The sequence below is a fragment of the Nelumbo lutea genome, chromosome 3 (genome assembly GCF_056320005.1).
Source record: "Nelumbo lutea isolate HS-2025 chromosome 3, American lotus-T2T, whole genome shotgun sequence".
NCBI classification, from domain to species: domain Eukaryota; kingdom Viridiplantae; phylum Streptophyta; class Magnoliopsida; order Proteales; family Nelumbonaceae; genus Nelumbo; species Nelumbo lutea.
Window position 1 is genome coordinate 18,237,350 of NC_142686.1, and position 18,553 is coordinate 18,255,902.

Genomic DNA, 18,553 nt, shown 5'->3' on the forward strand with positions numbered 1-18,553 from the left:
TCTGATTATATACTTAATTTGGTTATTTAATTTTTTTTATTACAAATAATTAATCAACAATCAAATTTCTTGTATTTGTATTTAGTATGAGTTTATTTCTTTTATAAAAATGTATCTTTGTTTGTGACCAACTAAGAGGCGTTCACTTGCAAGAAACAAAGAATCTATGTATTAACACTTGAATAGATTTGGAGTTCTTCATTAATAATAATTATATTCATTAAGATATTTTTCATAAAATTTAAAGTGTTAATTAATCCATTAAGAAAAGGACACATATATTTTTGTTCCTCATTGTTTTGGATAAGAATGAACTATGAACCCCTCATAATTGAACATTTTACTCGTTCAACAGGTCGTAGAATCAATGATAAGGTTTTACGTCAATATTTAAATACATTGAGCCTCCTTTTTTACAGTGGTTCTGGCTCATTAAATATCTCTTAAGATATTAAGAGACTATTTGCCAAGTTTTTCTAGGTAGTTCTTTTAGCAGCTGAATAGATGATAAGATGCATTGAGCTTTTGAGGTCTTATCTTAAAGATGAAGACTGTTTGATTTGCCTCATGGTCTACTAGACTGAAAAGCTATTTTCAGTGCCAAAAGATCAAAAGCTTCATTACAGTGGGTCCTGTGTCCTGATCAACTTATGGGCAACATTCTTCCATCCTTAGGATTTCTTAATTAAATATTGACCTTTATTTATTTTGTGGTGTGGGTGTGAGGAAGAGAAATTAGAGACAAACACCATACCAAACCCGAGTGGGATGATGAAACTAGATTAAATTAGACTCATGCTATCAAATTGGAGATCCAGGGCAGTTAATGGAGCGGGCAGATCTAACAGATCCAACCCGAACCAGCCCTTCCCGAACCCTTAAATTAGATGAACTGTTATCAATCCACATTTGATACGACAGTGTTGTAGCCCTATGCTCAAACAAATAAATCAAAGCTTTTGATTTGCTGTCAGGCCCCACCTTAAATTAGATGAATTGACTTTTTGGTGGGGCCACTATAGTATAATCCAAGGCCATGATTTTCTGTTTTAGCCCTGTGTAACAACTGTCATAGCAGAAGTAAACCCTTCTATTATAACCACTGTTTTTAAAATCGGATCGGAAAAACCGGCTGTTTTTCTCCAAAATTGTTTTGTCTCTCAAAATTGTTGATTTTGATCAGTAAATCATTGAACCGGCCAGTTAATGGTTTGAACTGTTTGAACCGGTAACTGGATCCCTGACCAATTCGATCACCGGTTCGTTTTTAAAAATTATGATTATAACCATCTTCATTCCTAGAGACTTTATCAGTAGGTTACTTGGCAACTTCAACCCAATTACGAAGGATTTGGGACTCTAGGTCTACACAAGTATTCCAAATTATAATGAGAGAGTGACTGTTCAGCCCACTATACAGGTGGGATGAAATTGCTACTTATCTACGGGCAGGATGCCTATTTATAAGAGAAGTAATAGTAGACTATAGGGGGCAGTAATTTCAGAATTCTGTAGTGGGTTTTAATGTACTCGGAATTATAATTGGGTTGTGATCATTTTGGTTGTTTCAAATCAATATGTAAGTTTATTGTCAAATCACAACCGTCAATCATAACCGGGTCTTATCAGATTAAACCCATTTGCCCTGATTGGAATTGATTCTGCACATTTACTTGCGGGATTGGGACCGGGTCTACCCAGACCTCGACTAGACCTAACCCATTGATATCACTAATCAGACCAGGCATATACCAAAGTGCTCCATGTTTGAAATAGACCACATAATGACACTCAGAAGACTTAAAAAATGAATCATTCATTCCCCATTTCCCTTATCAAGAACTTGAGACCCGATTTGCACCCACTGGACCAAAAGTAGATTTGACTGATTTTACAATTCTATTAGAGAAGACATCTTTATTCCTATCAACAACACAAGTTGCAAAACTTTTTAAGAGTGCGTATCTCTCCGTTTCAGACATAGAAACTCTCCTTTCTATCCCTATTACAGTAATTTAAGTGACTGTGTACATGAAATTTTCTTTTCATTTTGGCCACCACTAGTTTTTTAAACCCTAGCCTGGATATAGGCCATCATTCTCTTTTCATTTTATGGGTGTTGATCCAATGAGAGTGCTTTCTCTACGTGTTTATCAATCATTGGCTCAAAATTCACAATCTATTTCTTTTCTTTTCATTACACATTACACATTTATAGGGGGATTGAGTAGGGTGCATTAAGGTTCAATTAGGTTATATTTAGTTTGAAGGAAAGGGTAGAGAAAGGAAGGGAAATGTAGGAAAACCTACCCTATGAAAGTCAGTTCCAGGGTTGGTTCTAGCTTTGGTGGTTTTGGAGTCAATTGGGTCAGTTTTGGGATCTACTTATGGAATTTATTCTTTCTTTACTCCCCCTTCCCTACAAAAAAAAAACAAAAAAAGAACAAGTTGTTCAGAAACTTGATTTTCAATAATAATAATATATTAATATATTAATACATTGATTATCAATATATATTAATATATGGTTCAAAGCATATCATTATAATTTAAATTTTGTAAATGTTACCTTTTACTTACTTATCATACACGTTTAAATATTAAAATGGAAAAAAAAAAGATCAAATCATTTAAGTGACTTAATGGTCAATTGAGACCATGGCCTTTGTAACCATGAGTGCTTGGGTTCAAAGATTTACATCTTCAAAGTATTTTGGAATTTATTCTAATGTAAGTTCGGTTCCAAGACCCACTCCACCAAGGCTAATTCTCTGAGTCGGTTTGGGTAGGGTAAACCCCTAGACCTTGGAACAGTTGGGTGGGGTTAGTATAATGCAATTCAAGGTCGGTTCCATTCAATTTCAGGTAGAACCTAACCATTTGCTCACCCCTTAAGTTCATTAACCTTATAACTGAGGAGCTCCAATCTTCTACCCATAGTAATACTATCCATGGTTTTCAAAACCGGACTGAATTGGAAAATCAAGACTTGACCATTTCCATTTCACCCTAAAACGCTTTTTGGCCAAAAATAGTTGATTTAGTGAGTGAACCGTTTACCTGAGTGGTCGAACCATCAACTCAGGCAACAATTTTGGTTGTTCTTTATTTTTTCTTTATTTTTTTTCTAAGTCAGAATAGATTATCCGTTCGAACCGGGTGGTCAGACCATTCGACTCAAAAACCGATCTCTAGAACAATTCCCTATTCAGACCAATTTTAAAAACCTTGATACTACCCATACCAATTCACATGAAGCTATATCCACACATTGGCTGATGTGTCTTGTGGGTGGTGTTATTGTGGGTAATAGATCTAGAGTCATCACAAAGAGGCTTTGCATATGGGGATTATTGATCTTGGAGGGATGTGGACCGATCATATCAACTTTTGTTTCATAAGCTTTTGTTGCTTGAATTTTGGCTAGTACCATATGGTGGATTAGTTGAATTCAGAACCTTACGTATTTTATGACTGGTGTGGATTATCATTAGTTTCACAACCTGCTCAACAACTCTTGCATACCGCTAAACTTACCTCAACACATGGTGGTAGAGTATGGATGACAAAAAAAAATTATAGGGAGAACGACCTATTAGCCTAGGGTCAGAATTTGTAGGCTCAGAGTACTATCGGGGTAGGTGTCAGCTTGGAATTGTTGTTAATTCACGAGCGGGCATTGGTGCATAGAGTGTGGGTTGTTGACCTTTTGAATGTTTATAGCTCTGCAGTGGAAATCAGAAATCTGCATTGGGCAAATCCGTACCTAGTGCCACTTTGGTCCCCATGCTTTAAAACACGATAATTCAATACCCAAACTTTCAAAATGTACTAATCCAATACCTACCTTTAACTGCCTGTTAAGTGGCATTTGAAAAGATACAAATGCCCTTCAGGTGTCATCTAATTTTCTTTATCAACCATCTAAACATTGACAAAAAAAAAAGAACAATCCAAATCCTTGCCTCTTCTATTCAAAAAAGTTGGAATCACGTCTAAATGGACATTCTAGTGACCTTAACTTTCTTGAATAGAAGAGGTAAAGATTTGAGACTATTCATTTTTTATCAATGTTTGGATGGTTGATAAAAAAAGTTAGGTGGCACTTGAAGGACATTTGTATCTTTTCAAATGTCACTTAATGGTTGGTTAATGGTAGATGCTAAATTGATATGTTTTGAAAGCATTTTAAAGTTTGGGAACCAAAATGTCACTAGGCCCAAAATACAGAGTATTAATCAGAAATTTTCCCTATAAAATAAAATAAGGACCAATGAGAAACAACACAAGGCCCCAAACATCACTTAAATCTTAAATTTTCTAACAAATGCTGAAACTCCCTCCCCTTTCAGAAAAGGTCACTGACCTCCCTATAAAGCTAACGATTGGTTAGCTTGTCATTAGCTACCATTGGCATGTGATTACACGTGACACTGGATTTTTGTTGAAAGTGCGACAGTATCCCCATCTAAATTGACCTTAAACTGACTGATCCGAAATACACACTACAGTTTATTTTAATACAAAGTTTATCAAGGGGCTATTTAATTTGGCAAGTGTTTTTAGAAAGATCTTCCGGTATCTCTGACAATTAAAAAATGTATTGAGCTTTTGCATTAAGATCTAAGCAGATCGAAGCCCGTTTGGTTAAGGCGTGTCTTTCTATGCATCTTTTCACATGAAGACGAATAAAAAAAAACAAAAAAAAACAAAAGCTTCATTTGGAGCTTCTCGTGTCTTTTCACATGTCGGCTACCAAACAGGAAAAGACCGAATCATGGTCTATTGGGCTTGTAAATAGCCGATAGACCACATGAAAAGACATGCCAAACAGGGCCCAAATTTATGTTAACGGATAAAAAAAAAAACTGTGAAAGGAAGATGAGTGTCGCAACCACCCAACATAGGAATTACCATGTGCCATTTGGCAGGTCTGTTTAGAAAGATCTTCCAGCAGCTCAGATGGCCAAAAGATATGTTGAGTTTTTTGGATTTTGTCTTTAAAAATAAAGACCGTTTGGTAAGTGGCTTGGTCTACCGAGTTCCTAAAAAACACATTTAGAGGCTATCTATCACATAAGAAGACAAAAAAAAAAAAAAACCTTCATTTGAAGTTTTTCAAAATTCAGTGTTTTAAGTCTTTTAAGGTCTTTCTACGCATACATTTTCTCATTTTTCCAGCTTTTGATTGCCAAACAAAAAAGACCGATTTTCAGTCTTTCAAACTTGCCTAAGCCCAAAAGACCACACAAAAAGAATTGCCAAATGCTGTCATAGTTTTCTTTGATAGATCTATGGATTGTCTTCTCCATAAACTAATAAACTTCAATTTTGACTGTATAAAAGGCATTCTGATATTAAATCCAAGGCAATATCTATGAAGTCTTCCTTCAATTTTTTAGATATCATTCCTTTTCAATAATACTCGAAAATCAGATACTTGGAAACCATATCAAAATCTATAATAACATTTTTTTTATTTCACCCCATTAGTGGGGTTTTGAACCCTTGTAGAGAGCCGAGTGATTGGTTTGTTCGACCTAAAAATCATCCTGACAATCAATCACTTCTTTTTTCATTTTTAAATTGTTATTTTGTCAAAAACCATTGATTTGGTCAATGATTTATGGATTCGAACGGTTGAATTGCTGATTTATTTAATCCGAATAACAGTTTTATTATTATTATTTTTTTTTAATTTTGACAAACCATTCATTCGGACCGAACAGTTGAATCACTAACCTGAAAACTGACAGTCAAAACGATTCCGATTCCGAATCAGTTTTTTAAACATTGCTTGATTGTGTGTGGTGAAAGGGAGTTAAATTCCCCACTCCCCAAACGCATAATAATTGAAAAGATAAGTGATGGAGCAAATTCAAAAACGCCCAATAATACTTCCTGGATTGATGTGATACCAGATATCCCCATTTCTTGTTCACCCCTCAAGAAGAAGATGTAGGGCCTCCTGAGTTTTTGGCTAAATGGGTCTTGTAGATGAGATTTGGAGCCATGTACACGTGCTAATTTAATTAGTTAAAGGTGGTTGCTCCAGTAACATCACTGCATCACATGCTTGTTTGTTGTATCATCCTCTCCCTTGACACAATTTTTGGGTATTTTATGAAATTTGTTGGCCAATTCCAAAATTAAAATAGTTGTGATGAAATTGCTACTCATATGGATTATTACTATCATTTCTGATCCTTAAAAATATGTCATAACCCCATAAATGGTGTCTCTTGGTAGTTGGGATTAATCTTAGAAGCCGTTTGATAACAGCTGAAATGGTTGAATTAAATGAGTGTTTTTTTCTTAGAGAAGGCTAAAGTTTTTAATGAGATTGTAAAGCTAAAGTTGAAATTAATTTAAATTTGTATCTTGAATATTTTGCTATTAAAGGATAAATCAACTTCAGCCTCTCCTTTTTGTTGGTAAGGAAATTCAGCCACTTCAATGATTATCAAACTGCCCTAAGTTACTGATGTAGGGTTGAGTAGGGTACCTTTAAATATTTTATCATTTAATCATTTTATTCACCAAAAGACAAAATAATAAGTCATTCAGTCGATTCATTTTTACCATTATAAAATACCCCCTATTTGAATTGGGTTGGCATCTCCTTTTCTTGCAAATGATTCTCTAAATTATTCATTCAGATTTTTTTCTTTTTTTTTTTATTTCCTTGCATTCTATTTCGACCACACTAACCATAACATTGGGTAGAAATCAGATTTGACTCCGAATTTTCTGACCACGACTGACCACGAGAACTCTGCCCATGTCTACCCACAATACATTACCCCTCATGAATTGGGAACATCTCCCCCTGCATAATATTATGCAGAGGTTGAGATGTTCTCTATGTGTGACTGTGATAAATGTGGGTAGAGTTTGTGTGGGTAGGAAATCTGAACTTATCAAATTTCGCCCTCATACCATCCTCACAATATTTGCATCCATGGCAAATAGGGACATTTAGCCACACATTGGGAACATTTCCTTATGGACCAATGTGCTGCTAGCGGGACGTCATGTGTGTAGAGTTTTTCCGAAACCGGATTCAGTCGGTGCAAAGCCCATTCCAACAACCACTATAGTCTTGCATTGGGAATATCTCCCCATGAAATAAAGCATAGAAGTACAGAGATGTTCCGAATGCAAGGCTATTAAGGCTGTTCGAACAAGCTTTGCATTGACTGAAACCAATCTCAGTTTTTACTTGCAGGTAGACCTGTTCATGTGCTGGGTAGCCCGATGGCCCGGCCCGCACCCTGGTCGGGCTTGGTCATGTAATTAGGCTCGCGGGCCTGACCTCGGGCCTAACACAGTAAGCTCGACTGTGTTTCGGGCCGGGCTCGAGATTTGTCAAAAAAGCCCAGCTCGAGCCCGGCCTGGCCCGACTCAGCATTATATATTTTATAAAATATATAATATGTATTTTATATATTATATAAAATATATAAATAATATAATATTTATTAAAATATATATTTATAATTTAATATATACATTTTTTATTATTTTTCTTATAATTTATCTCTCTCTCTCTCTATTTAGTCGCTTCAGCAATAGTAACACTATGGGCTAAATTTTGGGTTCGGGCCCAGGCCCAGGTTTCGGGCTTGGGCCCAAGTTGTAGGCCCGATGGTTGGGCCGGGCTCAGACTCAGGCCTTTGAAAAATCTATTAATACAGAGTGAAAACCCGGCCCGACCCAACCCGACCCATGAACAGGTCTACTTGTAGGGGATTGATCTCCTCATATAGACCTGATTCTCTTCTCATTCTCACAAATGTGCTTATTTATTTGTATTCAACCCCATGAATTGCATAAATTTACTTGCTTGCTAGCTCCTTTAACGGAGGAAATGGCCAACTTTTTTGCCTCTTTATTATCTACCAATGTAGAACATTTTCGTTTCATTTGGACTAGGGGTCAGTCGGGTGACAGAGGTTTCCTGACTACCCAATTTATAGTCCCAGATTAGTAGTGTCTGAGTCGACAAACTGATAAAGAACCGCTTCGAATCGGATCCAACTCAGGACCCAGTTAGTAGCAATGTTTTAAGGACAAGATCAGGAGTGTTTATTCGAAAAATTAGTGCTTATTCTAATAAGTATTTATTTTAAAAAATACTTATTTTAAACAGGGATAGTATAGGTATTTTAAAATTGACATGGCAGGCCAAAATAACCAGAAAGGAAATAAGCACTTAAAAATAAGTACAATTATTGAGCTTCTCAAATAAGTATTTATTCTCAGAAAAATATTTATTTTGGATTTATTTTCCAAACACAAATAAGTGCTTATTGGTATAGTCCCAGTTCAAAATAAGTATTTATTCGAATAAGTATTTATTTTTAAGCACTCCCAAACTTAACTTAACACTTAGACCAAACTAAAAACCAGAATGTCAAACAGGTCTCGGTTTTACCAGTTAATCAGGCAGTTTGTCTATTCAGCCCATAAAAACCACGGAAACTTCATTTAACTGGAACCCAAAAAGGTCTCTGATTCCCAATTCCACAGTCCGATCCAAAATGTTAAAAGTGGTTACCACTTTTTTTTCATAACCCTGGTTGTATACATCTAACCAATTTTAGATTTTAATATTTTCAATAGGATTTTTTTTTTTTAATTCCATTTCCACTGCCGAAGTTTCTCTTCTTTTGCCTGATCCTGGTATAGAACCACCTGTTTCATGCCTGGGTCCGAACCCAACAAAATCCGGACCGGTAGATTTAATAGGCTCTGGGTCTGGCAATACATGTGTGGGAGCAGTTTTCACCCCTTAGGCTCCATTTGGAAGGAGTACAAATACAAATATGTCTAGCGCAAAACCTATTTGTACTGTATGTTTGTATTTGTATTCCTTCCAAACTGAGCCTTATTTGTAGCTCGTAGGGGAGAGTCTAGACGAGCAAGATAGCCCACCTTCTAATCGCAGAAGAGTCTGATAGATCAAATGCAAGGAGGAGGATTTGATTTGAGAATTGAGATTACATCGGATTCGGGTTAATTACTTATCTGTTTGAGGAAATAGAATTTTATCTTTTCACCCTACAATTGAATACAAATAAAAATGTACAATTGCAAAAAATGAATGCAGCCTAGGGCTATTGCAGATAGACAGCAGGAAGCACTTATCATGCATCCCCCCATTCAATGGCTAGAAAGAGATTTTCCCTAGAGCTCAGTTTGGAAGGAGTATAAATATAAATATGTACAATATAAATTCATTCAAAATAATACAAAATACAGGGTTTTGCACTCTACATATTTGTTTTTATACTCCTTCCAAACTGAGCCTAGAGGAAAGTAGGGAATTTTGAGCTTTAATTAGATTAGTGAGGTGCCAATATCCTATCCATTGTACTTGCTCTAAGTTTTAATAATGTGTAATAAATCTTTAGTTTTATCAATAATCTCATATACTTAGATGGGTTAATTCCCACAATTTATCAAGTGAAGAAAGGTAGACCCTTTTCAATACTGTAAGGCTTTGTTTGTTTTTCGATAAATCATTTATCTGGATAAATGCATTTATTAAGACAAGTGTTTTATGGAAAATACTTATTGGGAAAAGTGCACTTACCTGTGTTATTTTATTTCCAAGGTAAAGGTGTACAATGATCAATTTATCCAAAAAAATGACATTATTTTTTTTTATAAATAAAAAAGTGATATTATTGAAAGGATAATATTATCCTAACATATTAATGATCTCAACACACATGATTAAGTAATTTATCAAATCTATAGAGAGTATCAATTACCTAGGTAAATGAACTACTTGGAAATCGTTCTATCCAATAGAACCCACTAACTGAAAAACAAAAGTGGATTTATTTGTTTTTCATGGGACCTACTAACTTACCTGCCCTTAACAGGATTAAATGAAAATCTAGAATAGATGGAAACAATGTGAAGCAGATCAAAATTATTATTATTATTATTATTATTATTATTATAGATAGAATCTAATTACAAGGTTTAAGCATCTTCAATTGCTTTTGTTGGTTTACGTTTTTGCAGGCTAGACATGAATTTCTAAAGCTTAAACCATAAGTTAAATTTACACTGGACCCTTGAAACAGGCCGTGTCACTTCATGACATGAAGGCATGTGTTTTAACTTTCTTATCTGGTACAGTTTGGACAGTACGAGAGAGAAGGACATGCCCAATTTAATGGCGATCTCTATCATTTGTACGTGAAATACGTGGCTAGTTAGGGGAGCCCAGATTGAAGATGAAGCTACGGCTTTTGTTACTCCCACCTCACACATTCAAATTAAAGAATCTTGATGGGATCTCATCAGGCCTTTTATCTTTAAACTCTCTTCTATTGTTTGGTTTCAAACAAACGAATCCAATCCACTGGCTGCCAGCTATCCCCACTTTTGCATGTCGTGCAACAAGAGAGTACGAGAAGAGGAGATGCCACAAACTGGGTATCTGTTTTCTGCCCTTGGGAAATGATTATGGCCGACCTGTGAATGAAAAGGTAAGAGAAGAATGAAGAGAAGAAAAAAAGGAGAATTGATGAGGTTGTACTGTTGGCTTGTGTCATTGTGAGTGATACCCAAGCGGGTTGCAGGTTAAATAGATTACCATATCCTCTAGTAAGAAAATATGACAAGTTCAATTAAAAATTAATTACTCTATTCATAAATCATTATTCATAATCTATATATTATAGTTTTTTTTATATTAATTACTTACACTTTCACAGGGGTAATTTTCTTTTCAAGTGACCCCTTAAATCTATAGGCTATAGTATGATGCATAGACAATGACACATCTTTCTCTTTCTCAGCCCCACATTAAATGACCACCTCTAAGGCCCCGTTCTGGGGGAAAACTGGTCAATGGATATCTCATTCCTATTCACTAACTTTACATCATTCTTTTTACATTATTTATCAGGTCCTACAGTAAAGAGAGCCTCATTTAATCGAGTAAAACTTAACCAAACCTGGTCAATGGATATCTCTTCCTATTCACTAACTTTACATCATTCTTTTTGCATTATTTACCTGGTCCCACGGTAAAGAGAGCCTCATTTACTCGAGTAAAACTTACCCATCTCCCAGGTGAACAAGTGATTTTATCACATTGAGAGAAAAACTATAAAACATAATGAAGTTAAATTGACCATTTTGACATTTAACATTTTATGAACAAAAAAGTAATTATATACTTACCTATGAATCAAAAGAATATGGGTAAAGAACTTACCCAAGTAAATATTATGATGGAAGCATTTATCTGGATAAGTAAACTTACCTAAGTAAATTACAAAATTGAAAAGGTAGAAAAAATTCATGAAAGCTGAAGCAAACAATGAGGCTCTGCGTTCTGATTTACCACACTAGATAAAAGCTTATGGGTTGATTGTATGCAGTGTAGAGGAGTGAAAAAAAGAAGCTCAAAACGCATAACCTGCTTAGACTGGTTTCCTACACTTGAGTATTGTTACTCTTCAAGTCTTAACCATACAATTGAGTAGCGCCATATCTCTTCATTACATTTGTTTTATTTGATTTTTGGTACTCTTAATAAGAAATAAATGGGGACTTGGGTTCACTTGATCTGCACATTTTAGCATCCATGTCCATGATGGAAACATCCGTCATTGGGTTGTCCTTGTTTTTGAATTAGGGCCAAAATCAGGGGGGAGAACTCGAATGGTATTCCACTATTCCAAACACTGACCTGTGTAAAAGAAATAAAACTATCTCATGGCAATGGGAGGATCCATTTGGTTGAAAATCACTTGATATCAGAATCAAAATGAAATAAAACTATCTCATGGCAATGGGAGGATCCATTTGGTTGAAAATCACTTGATATCAGAATCAAAAAGATTCATTCCAATAACCTGTTTGGTTCGAATAAGAAACGGAATCGAATTGGGAATCAGCAAGACTAAGATGTCATTCTCAAATCTCAAGAGACAAGTAAATGGTCATTGCAGATTCCAATCCCACCCAACCAAACGATTGGAGTCAGAACGGGGCCATTCCAATTCCAGACACCCTTTTCCCGCAAACCTAACGGGCCCTGGCCCTGGGATACGTCACAGAGCAATTAGGTCAGACCACGTGCAGGGACTCCGAAGTTGTATGATTATGGCGGTGTGGCCTATAGACTATAGCAAGTCATACACAATTCTCTCCACTTGTCACTTAATGTATGATTACAAGGATTTCTGGACGATATCCCTGTAAGACCCGACCTTACAAGTTACAACACAAGATTAGGCCCTTCAACGACCAAAAATAATGGCCCTTCAACATGCGTGAAGTACCCCTCTGTCACACCTCCTTACTCATTACAGACAAGGTAATCCATTTTCAAGGTAAGACTATCTCAACTCTGCAGTTGCAGTAACAATATGCAGGTACTTTCTAACATTTGATTAAGAAATTATAAAAACCCTCAGGCACTAGCTAATTACATTTCAATTTCTGAAAACAAAGCAGGAAAACAGGAAAGGGAGAGAGAGTAGCCATTCATCCATATTCAAATTGCCATGAGGTCACCAAAGTTGCGCATCAGAAAAATTGATCCCGCAAATAGCCCCGCAGCTCGCAACAGCTTCTGCAAGACATCGTTTGTGATTAACTATGGCAAATAAAATATGTAGACACAAAACAGTGTTTGGAATTCAGAGCTTCTTGGAAAATGACATGCAGGAAGAGACAAATGTGTACTGCGACTAATGGACTTTATAGTGCAAGAAAAATTGATGCAATGAACATACAGCAAAAATAAATAAGTAATCATAAAAAATACAGCCACTGCAACCAAGGCCAATTCCACGTCCAGTGTGACCCCACGTCCAGGTGATTACTGAGAAATTGGAAGAAAAGGCCAAGGCTTCTTGGGACGTTTTAGGCAGACATATATACACAAAGCAGATGAATTTAGCATATCCTTAGAGAGTATTGCTTAAGGTTTGGATTGTAGCCCAGAAGCTGCAGGCTGCAGCATATCCCTACAACTGCCGTTCATGTCCAAGAGGAAAGAACTCATGACTTTGATAACCTCCATCCAGCCAGAATGGCCATTACCCAGTGCTCATCCTTTTTTTATAATTAACAGATATTCATTGATTAAAAAAAAAAAAAACTTGCTACAATATGTTAACAGCATACAGCTAATACAAAACAACACAAATTATATGAGAAATAGCAGGTTAGAACTCATTTCCCGAACCCAAAAAGGTCCCACTCTAAACCTTCTTTAGAAACCCCTTCCTTGGCAGGTTCATTACCCGCCTCATTTGCACAACACATCTAGGAAACCACAGTTGAGCATTTCATTTGATTCCCAAGAAAAAGGATCTCTCTAATACAATGCCTGAACTTCCAAGATGCATCTTTACCTGAACATACTAAGAAACAACCACTTGGCACATCACCTCCACTATAATGTTGTTTAAATTACATGTAGCCACTTATTTCAGACCTTCCAGTTCTGCCCTTTCTGTAATACCATACCCCACTGACCTGAGTACCTGCGTACCTGAGTTTGATTCTTCCCTCAGAACCTATCACCACCCCTCGAATGCCAAGACACCTGGGTTACCTAATGATCTATGCACTCCAGGGTCTAGGGAGTGGTAGTCTGGCTACCCCCAGAAATTTCTCAAACAAGCTACCAACAGTAACAAACAACGGCCTCTAGTATGAGAACTAAACCAAAATCCAAAATGATATTATGTGAAAGCAAATATCCAAAATTTGGATTTCAGCCTGATTATATTTCAAGTACTGGATTAATTAGGGTAGCCCTCATCATGTCTTCTTCTCAATAGGCCTCTTCTTCTACAAAGGCCCAGACTTAAGATTCATGGGCCTCAACGCCCATGCTGTGAAGGCAAATATCCAAAATGTGGATTTCAGCCTGATTATATTTCAAGTACTGGATTAATTAGGGTAGCCCTCATCATGTCTTCTTCTCAATAGGCCTCTTCTTCTACAAAGGCAACGCCCATGCTTGCAGGCCCCTTGAAACCCATGACAGCCTACAAACTTGGGCCCATTCTAGCAAACTTGGCTAGCTCAAGTGGAGCCTATAGTAAGATTCTCCAAATTAAATCAATCAAAATTTGATAAAGATTAAAAAAAACTTTTAAGTTTGGCATTCTTTCTTAACAATTATTTCCCTGTTTAATTACATTGTTAGAGAGAGAAATAATCCTGCAGACCTAAAGAGATTTGATATTCATTATAAATATCATTGTGAACACTCTTTGAGAATTAATTGAAGTTTTTTGTAAAATTATATAGTTTTTACATGTCACGATTTGTTGGCGACTCCATTAGGATTATCTTTATCCTTTGGTATTTTATTAACAAGTTGCATAATATGGGTTGAACCTTTGTCACTTTGTCTCAAATTTATACTTATTTTCTTTGTTTGGGCTTATGTTTCTTCCCATTGCAGATTTATCCCTTTAATTTTCTTTATTTCCTATTTATTTTTCACTAATTTCCACATCCGTATTCTTTAGTTCCGTACTGCTTTTAAAATTTTCTTCTGAGAGCCACTTGAAGCATCTAATCTCATTTCGAAATTGCCAAACCACCACCCTATCATCAAAATTAAATTTCATCCAACCATCAATTGGGGGTGACCAAACCCCAAGGATTTTTTGTTTCAAAGAGGAGCCAGCTATTGCCACCCAGTTCTTGAAGAAATCTTCTAGTGTAAGACTTGATAAAAGTTTCAATATCTTCACCTAATATGCAACTCTTAGGGTTATGATCTCAATAGTTGTCTCCTTACTCTTCTATTTCTCCCCAAAATTTTAGTATATTTAAAAGAATAAAAAAAGAAAGTATTACAATCATAATAATGTACACAAGGAACTGTACGGTGGGAATATACACCATCCAGCCTTACATCTATTGATTTACAAAAAGAGTTCCTTTAAGAAAAAGGCATAGTTTCCTTTAAAACAAGCTATGCACACCATCCGAAGACAAAATCCTAGCCTTCAACTTAGCTGGTAGTGCATCTTCAGCCTCACAGTTATTTTCAAATATCCTTAAGTCCCTCTCATTCCAAGTAGTCCAAAATACCACAAGAACAGTCCTCCACACAATAGTTCCTTCTTTACATAAGATAAATCTCAAACTAACAGAGGGATTGTGGTGGGGCTGTTCTCGAGCCCCATTGGAATGGGAGACTCCAGTACAGCTGAACTAAAGGCAGTGGTGTATGGGATACAAAAAGCTAAGGATCTGGGGGTGAGAGCTCGTTGTGGAAGGCAACTCCAAAGTGATTATAAGCTGGCTAAAGCAAAATGAAAGAACACCCTGGCTATTCAGAAATGACATCAAGAAGATTAAAAGCCTATCCAATGACATGCAGTTATTAATTCAGTGGTCTCCAAGAGCAGCAAATGGATTTGCAGACCAGCTAGCTAAACAAGGGGCTAATAGGGATCACTGTTTTTGGGCTCAGTTGTAAGAATGAAAAATCAAATCTGATAGTTGGCATTTTAAGTTATAGTGGGGTAGCCAAGGCTACTCATAACCTGTAATTTCTGTAATTTTCATTATGTTAATGGAATTTCCTTTCATTGATAAAAAAATCTTTGCAGCCTAATTCCAATTTTCCCAGGCCCATTACAGCCATATTGCTGTTGAGTGGGCCCAGCATCAATCATACAATTTTATAGACGATCTGGGTTGCTGCCTTTCATTCATTCCCTTGTTTTCCTTTCCCCATAGTAAACTAATAGCTCCACCATATGTTCAAAATTATGACCTTCACTTTTTTTTTCTTTTCTCTGCAAATCAAATTCAACATAAAAAATGCTGTCCCTTAATCTTTTTGTAGGGGTGATCATTGCTAGCAAGTCCCAGAAGGCTTGGCCCACCCATACAGCAAATTTCTGGTCCCGGTCAAAGACTTTCTATGCAATCCCAGCCTAGATCAGGCCCATATGAGGCACACATATAAGATGAACCAGGTATTGGCCTACGTTTCAGGCCTGGCGTGCAAACTGGACTAGGCCAGGTTTACATGAAGCCATACCAAGTGCCAGACCTGACCCATTATCTATTGGTCAGTTCTTTCCTTTATTATTTGATTTATCACCACATACATTCTCCATATTTCCTTGTCCCATCTAAGAATAGGGGTTTCACCCTCCATTTTTTCATAGGCTACTACTGTTACATCTGTTCTACTTTGGTGCATGATACTTTCATGTTAGATCACTTTTAAGTTTGCTCGTTGATACTCCAATGGTTCAATCAAGAAAAGAAGTTAATTTACAAAAGAACTATGGAAACCAGCTAAACTACCTAGATTTTTTGTATAAAAAAAATCACCTAGGCAACACCAAAGTAAGCCAGGCACCTGGGTCCTAGACTCACCATAACCATTGCAACATACAGACACACAAAACAAAAACAAAAACGAAAACAAAAAAAAAAGACATAAATTTGAGGCTTGACACCCAGAAAATTTTAAGGATTTCAAACTTGCAAAAGAAAATACCATACAATGTTGAGGAATATGAATATGGGAAAAAACCACAAATATGAATGGTTAAGACAGAAGGTGTATGTGAAAGATCTGACAGCAGAACACCAATGGTAACTGATCACATGACCAACATAAGATAATTCCACGACACCATCCAAAGAACCATGTAGGATTCCATCAATATAATTCCAAGATGGAGAGATCCTGAAACACTAGAAGATACTAACTCCAATAAAGGAAGGGAGCCATTCTAATAAACAGCACATTATACTGGAGCTTAAGAAGCTGGAAAGTACAGTTATTCACAACTTAACATTAAATGTTTAACACAGTTAGCAATGAATTTGCACAGTGAATAGAGATCCGGAGCTAGGTTGGGTAATATATTGTTTGGACAATGAAAGATTTCATCAGAACTCGTGTAAAAGATAATAAAATAAAAACCATTGAAGAATATGACCAACCTGTGGTTAACTAATGTTGCAAACAGTCCCCTAGAATTTCAAAGATGTGGTGAACTAGGCCACTGATCAGTGACCACTTATACCACTGATGCACTTCTAATTACCTGATTAGTTGATTACGCAACCAGCAGTAGCCAAAAACAAGCAAGGCCACGGGAGAGAATTCATTTTGAACTCTAACCTTGTACTCTATGCAACCACTGGCCTAGCGGCAGGGTATAAATCATTTCGAATTTATAATCCAACTGAATCTGTGAGTTCCCATCATTTGTTGGACATCTCCCTCTTCTATCGAAGGTCAATCTGCAGCCATAACAGTTCTGAGAAACAACTTAGGCTGACACAACCCATACAGCGTCCTATTTACTAGGAACTGTTAACAGCACTAGACTATTCATTTGAGTCCAGGTGAAAGGTTCTGACCAATTTGGAGACTGGAAAATACTATAGACTTGGCTAGTTGTCTACATGATTTATGAACAGATCAATTTCTGTTCCAAAACAGATTTCAGTTACCTCCCTTTTGCCGAATCAACCTCCACTAATGACTACTACTATAAATCTGGATGAATCACCTCCAATTATTCTTTCTTTTTCTGCTGTAAATGGTTCAAAGAAGCACGATTGCAACTGGTGGTTTGGTTCTAACAATTACATCAACAAAGAAATTACAGCTCGTTTAAACAGTAGAATTACGAGAACATAGGCACACTGGAAGCCACGCACAATAGAACATAGATGGCTATTGTGAACTCGACATAAGCAAAGATGAATATAAAATAATAAATGCCAAGACGACTTGTTGAGCAAGAGTGCACGAAAAATTCAGGTTAAACAGAAAATCTACAAATTAAAGAAACAAAAAAAAAAGACTAAAATAAAATGCTGTGGTGAATCCAAAAGCATAACCGAAGGCCGCGAAGGTTGCAAGAGCGAAGATGAGAATGCGTTAATATCGAATACATCAAACAAATTCTCCTTCGATAAAATACAATAGATAATCAGAGAAAAATAAGGAGCGAAGATTACCATGTTTAAAGCCCATTTCTCTTCGTTCTGAACCTGCGAGTTCCAGAACTCCTTCAGTTTCTCCATGGAAATAGTAGAGTCCGCCATTGAAAAGGATCAGATTGTTTGTTGTGGCTTCTCTAGGGTTTGGGGTTTTGGCGGTTTTGTTTTTTTTTTTTCCCTGAAGCAATGGAAAGGAGAGTCATCTTCTTTATATAGACACACAAGATGTGGGGCAGATGTTATAATACAGAAAGATCAGACGATTTTTAACCATCTGATCCTAGAGATCTATAGAACTGTCTTACACTGTTGAGTGTTGACTGCCAAATAAAATGCTTGGGCTAATTGGACCATTTGTTCAAGCTTAACTCTTGGCCCGTTTCCAACTTGACCTCTTAAATTTGGACTATCTCCAGGTCCAGGCCCACGGTGCCGCATCTCCTCCATAAGATTAAGAGCCTGATCGTGCGGTCATGCCGTGCGCAAGCCCAGTTCGAGCGAACTCGGATATCCTTAGCACAAAGTATTCCCACAACTCTACCCACCAGGCACTACATGCGCACAT

General features: G+C 36.6%; 1 protein-coding gene across 1 annotated transcript; it reads right to left on the bottom strand.

The window, feature by feature from the left end:
• Window positions 1-12,357: 12,357 nt before the first annotated feature.
• Window positions 12,358-18,161, bottom strand: TOM5 (mitochondrial import receptor subunit TOM5-like protein). Its single transcript, XM_088975523.1, has 2 exons — window positions 18,007-18,161; window positions 12,358-12,607 (listed from the first exon to the last, which is right to left on the bottom strand). Exons 1-2 carry the CDS (start codon window positions 18,091-18,093, stop codon window positions 12,530-12,532), a joined length of 165 nt encoding a protein of 54 aa, XP_088831649.1. The 5' UTR covers window positions 18,094-18,161; the 3' UTR covers window positions 12,358-12,529.
• Between the last annotated feature and the right edge of the window lie 392 nt (window positions 18,162-18,553).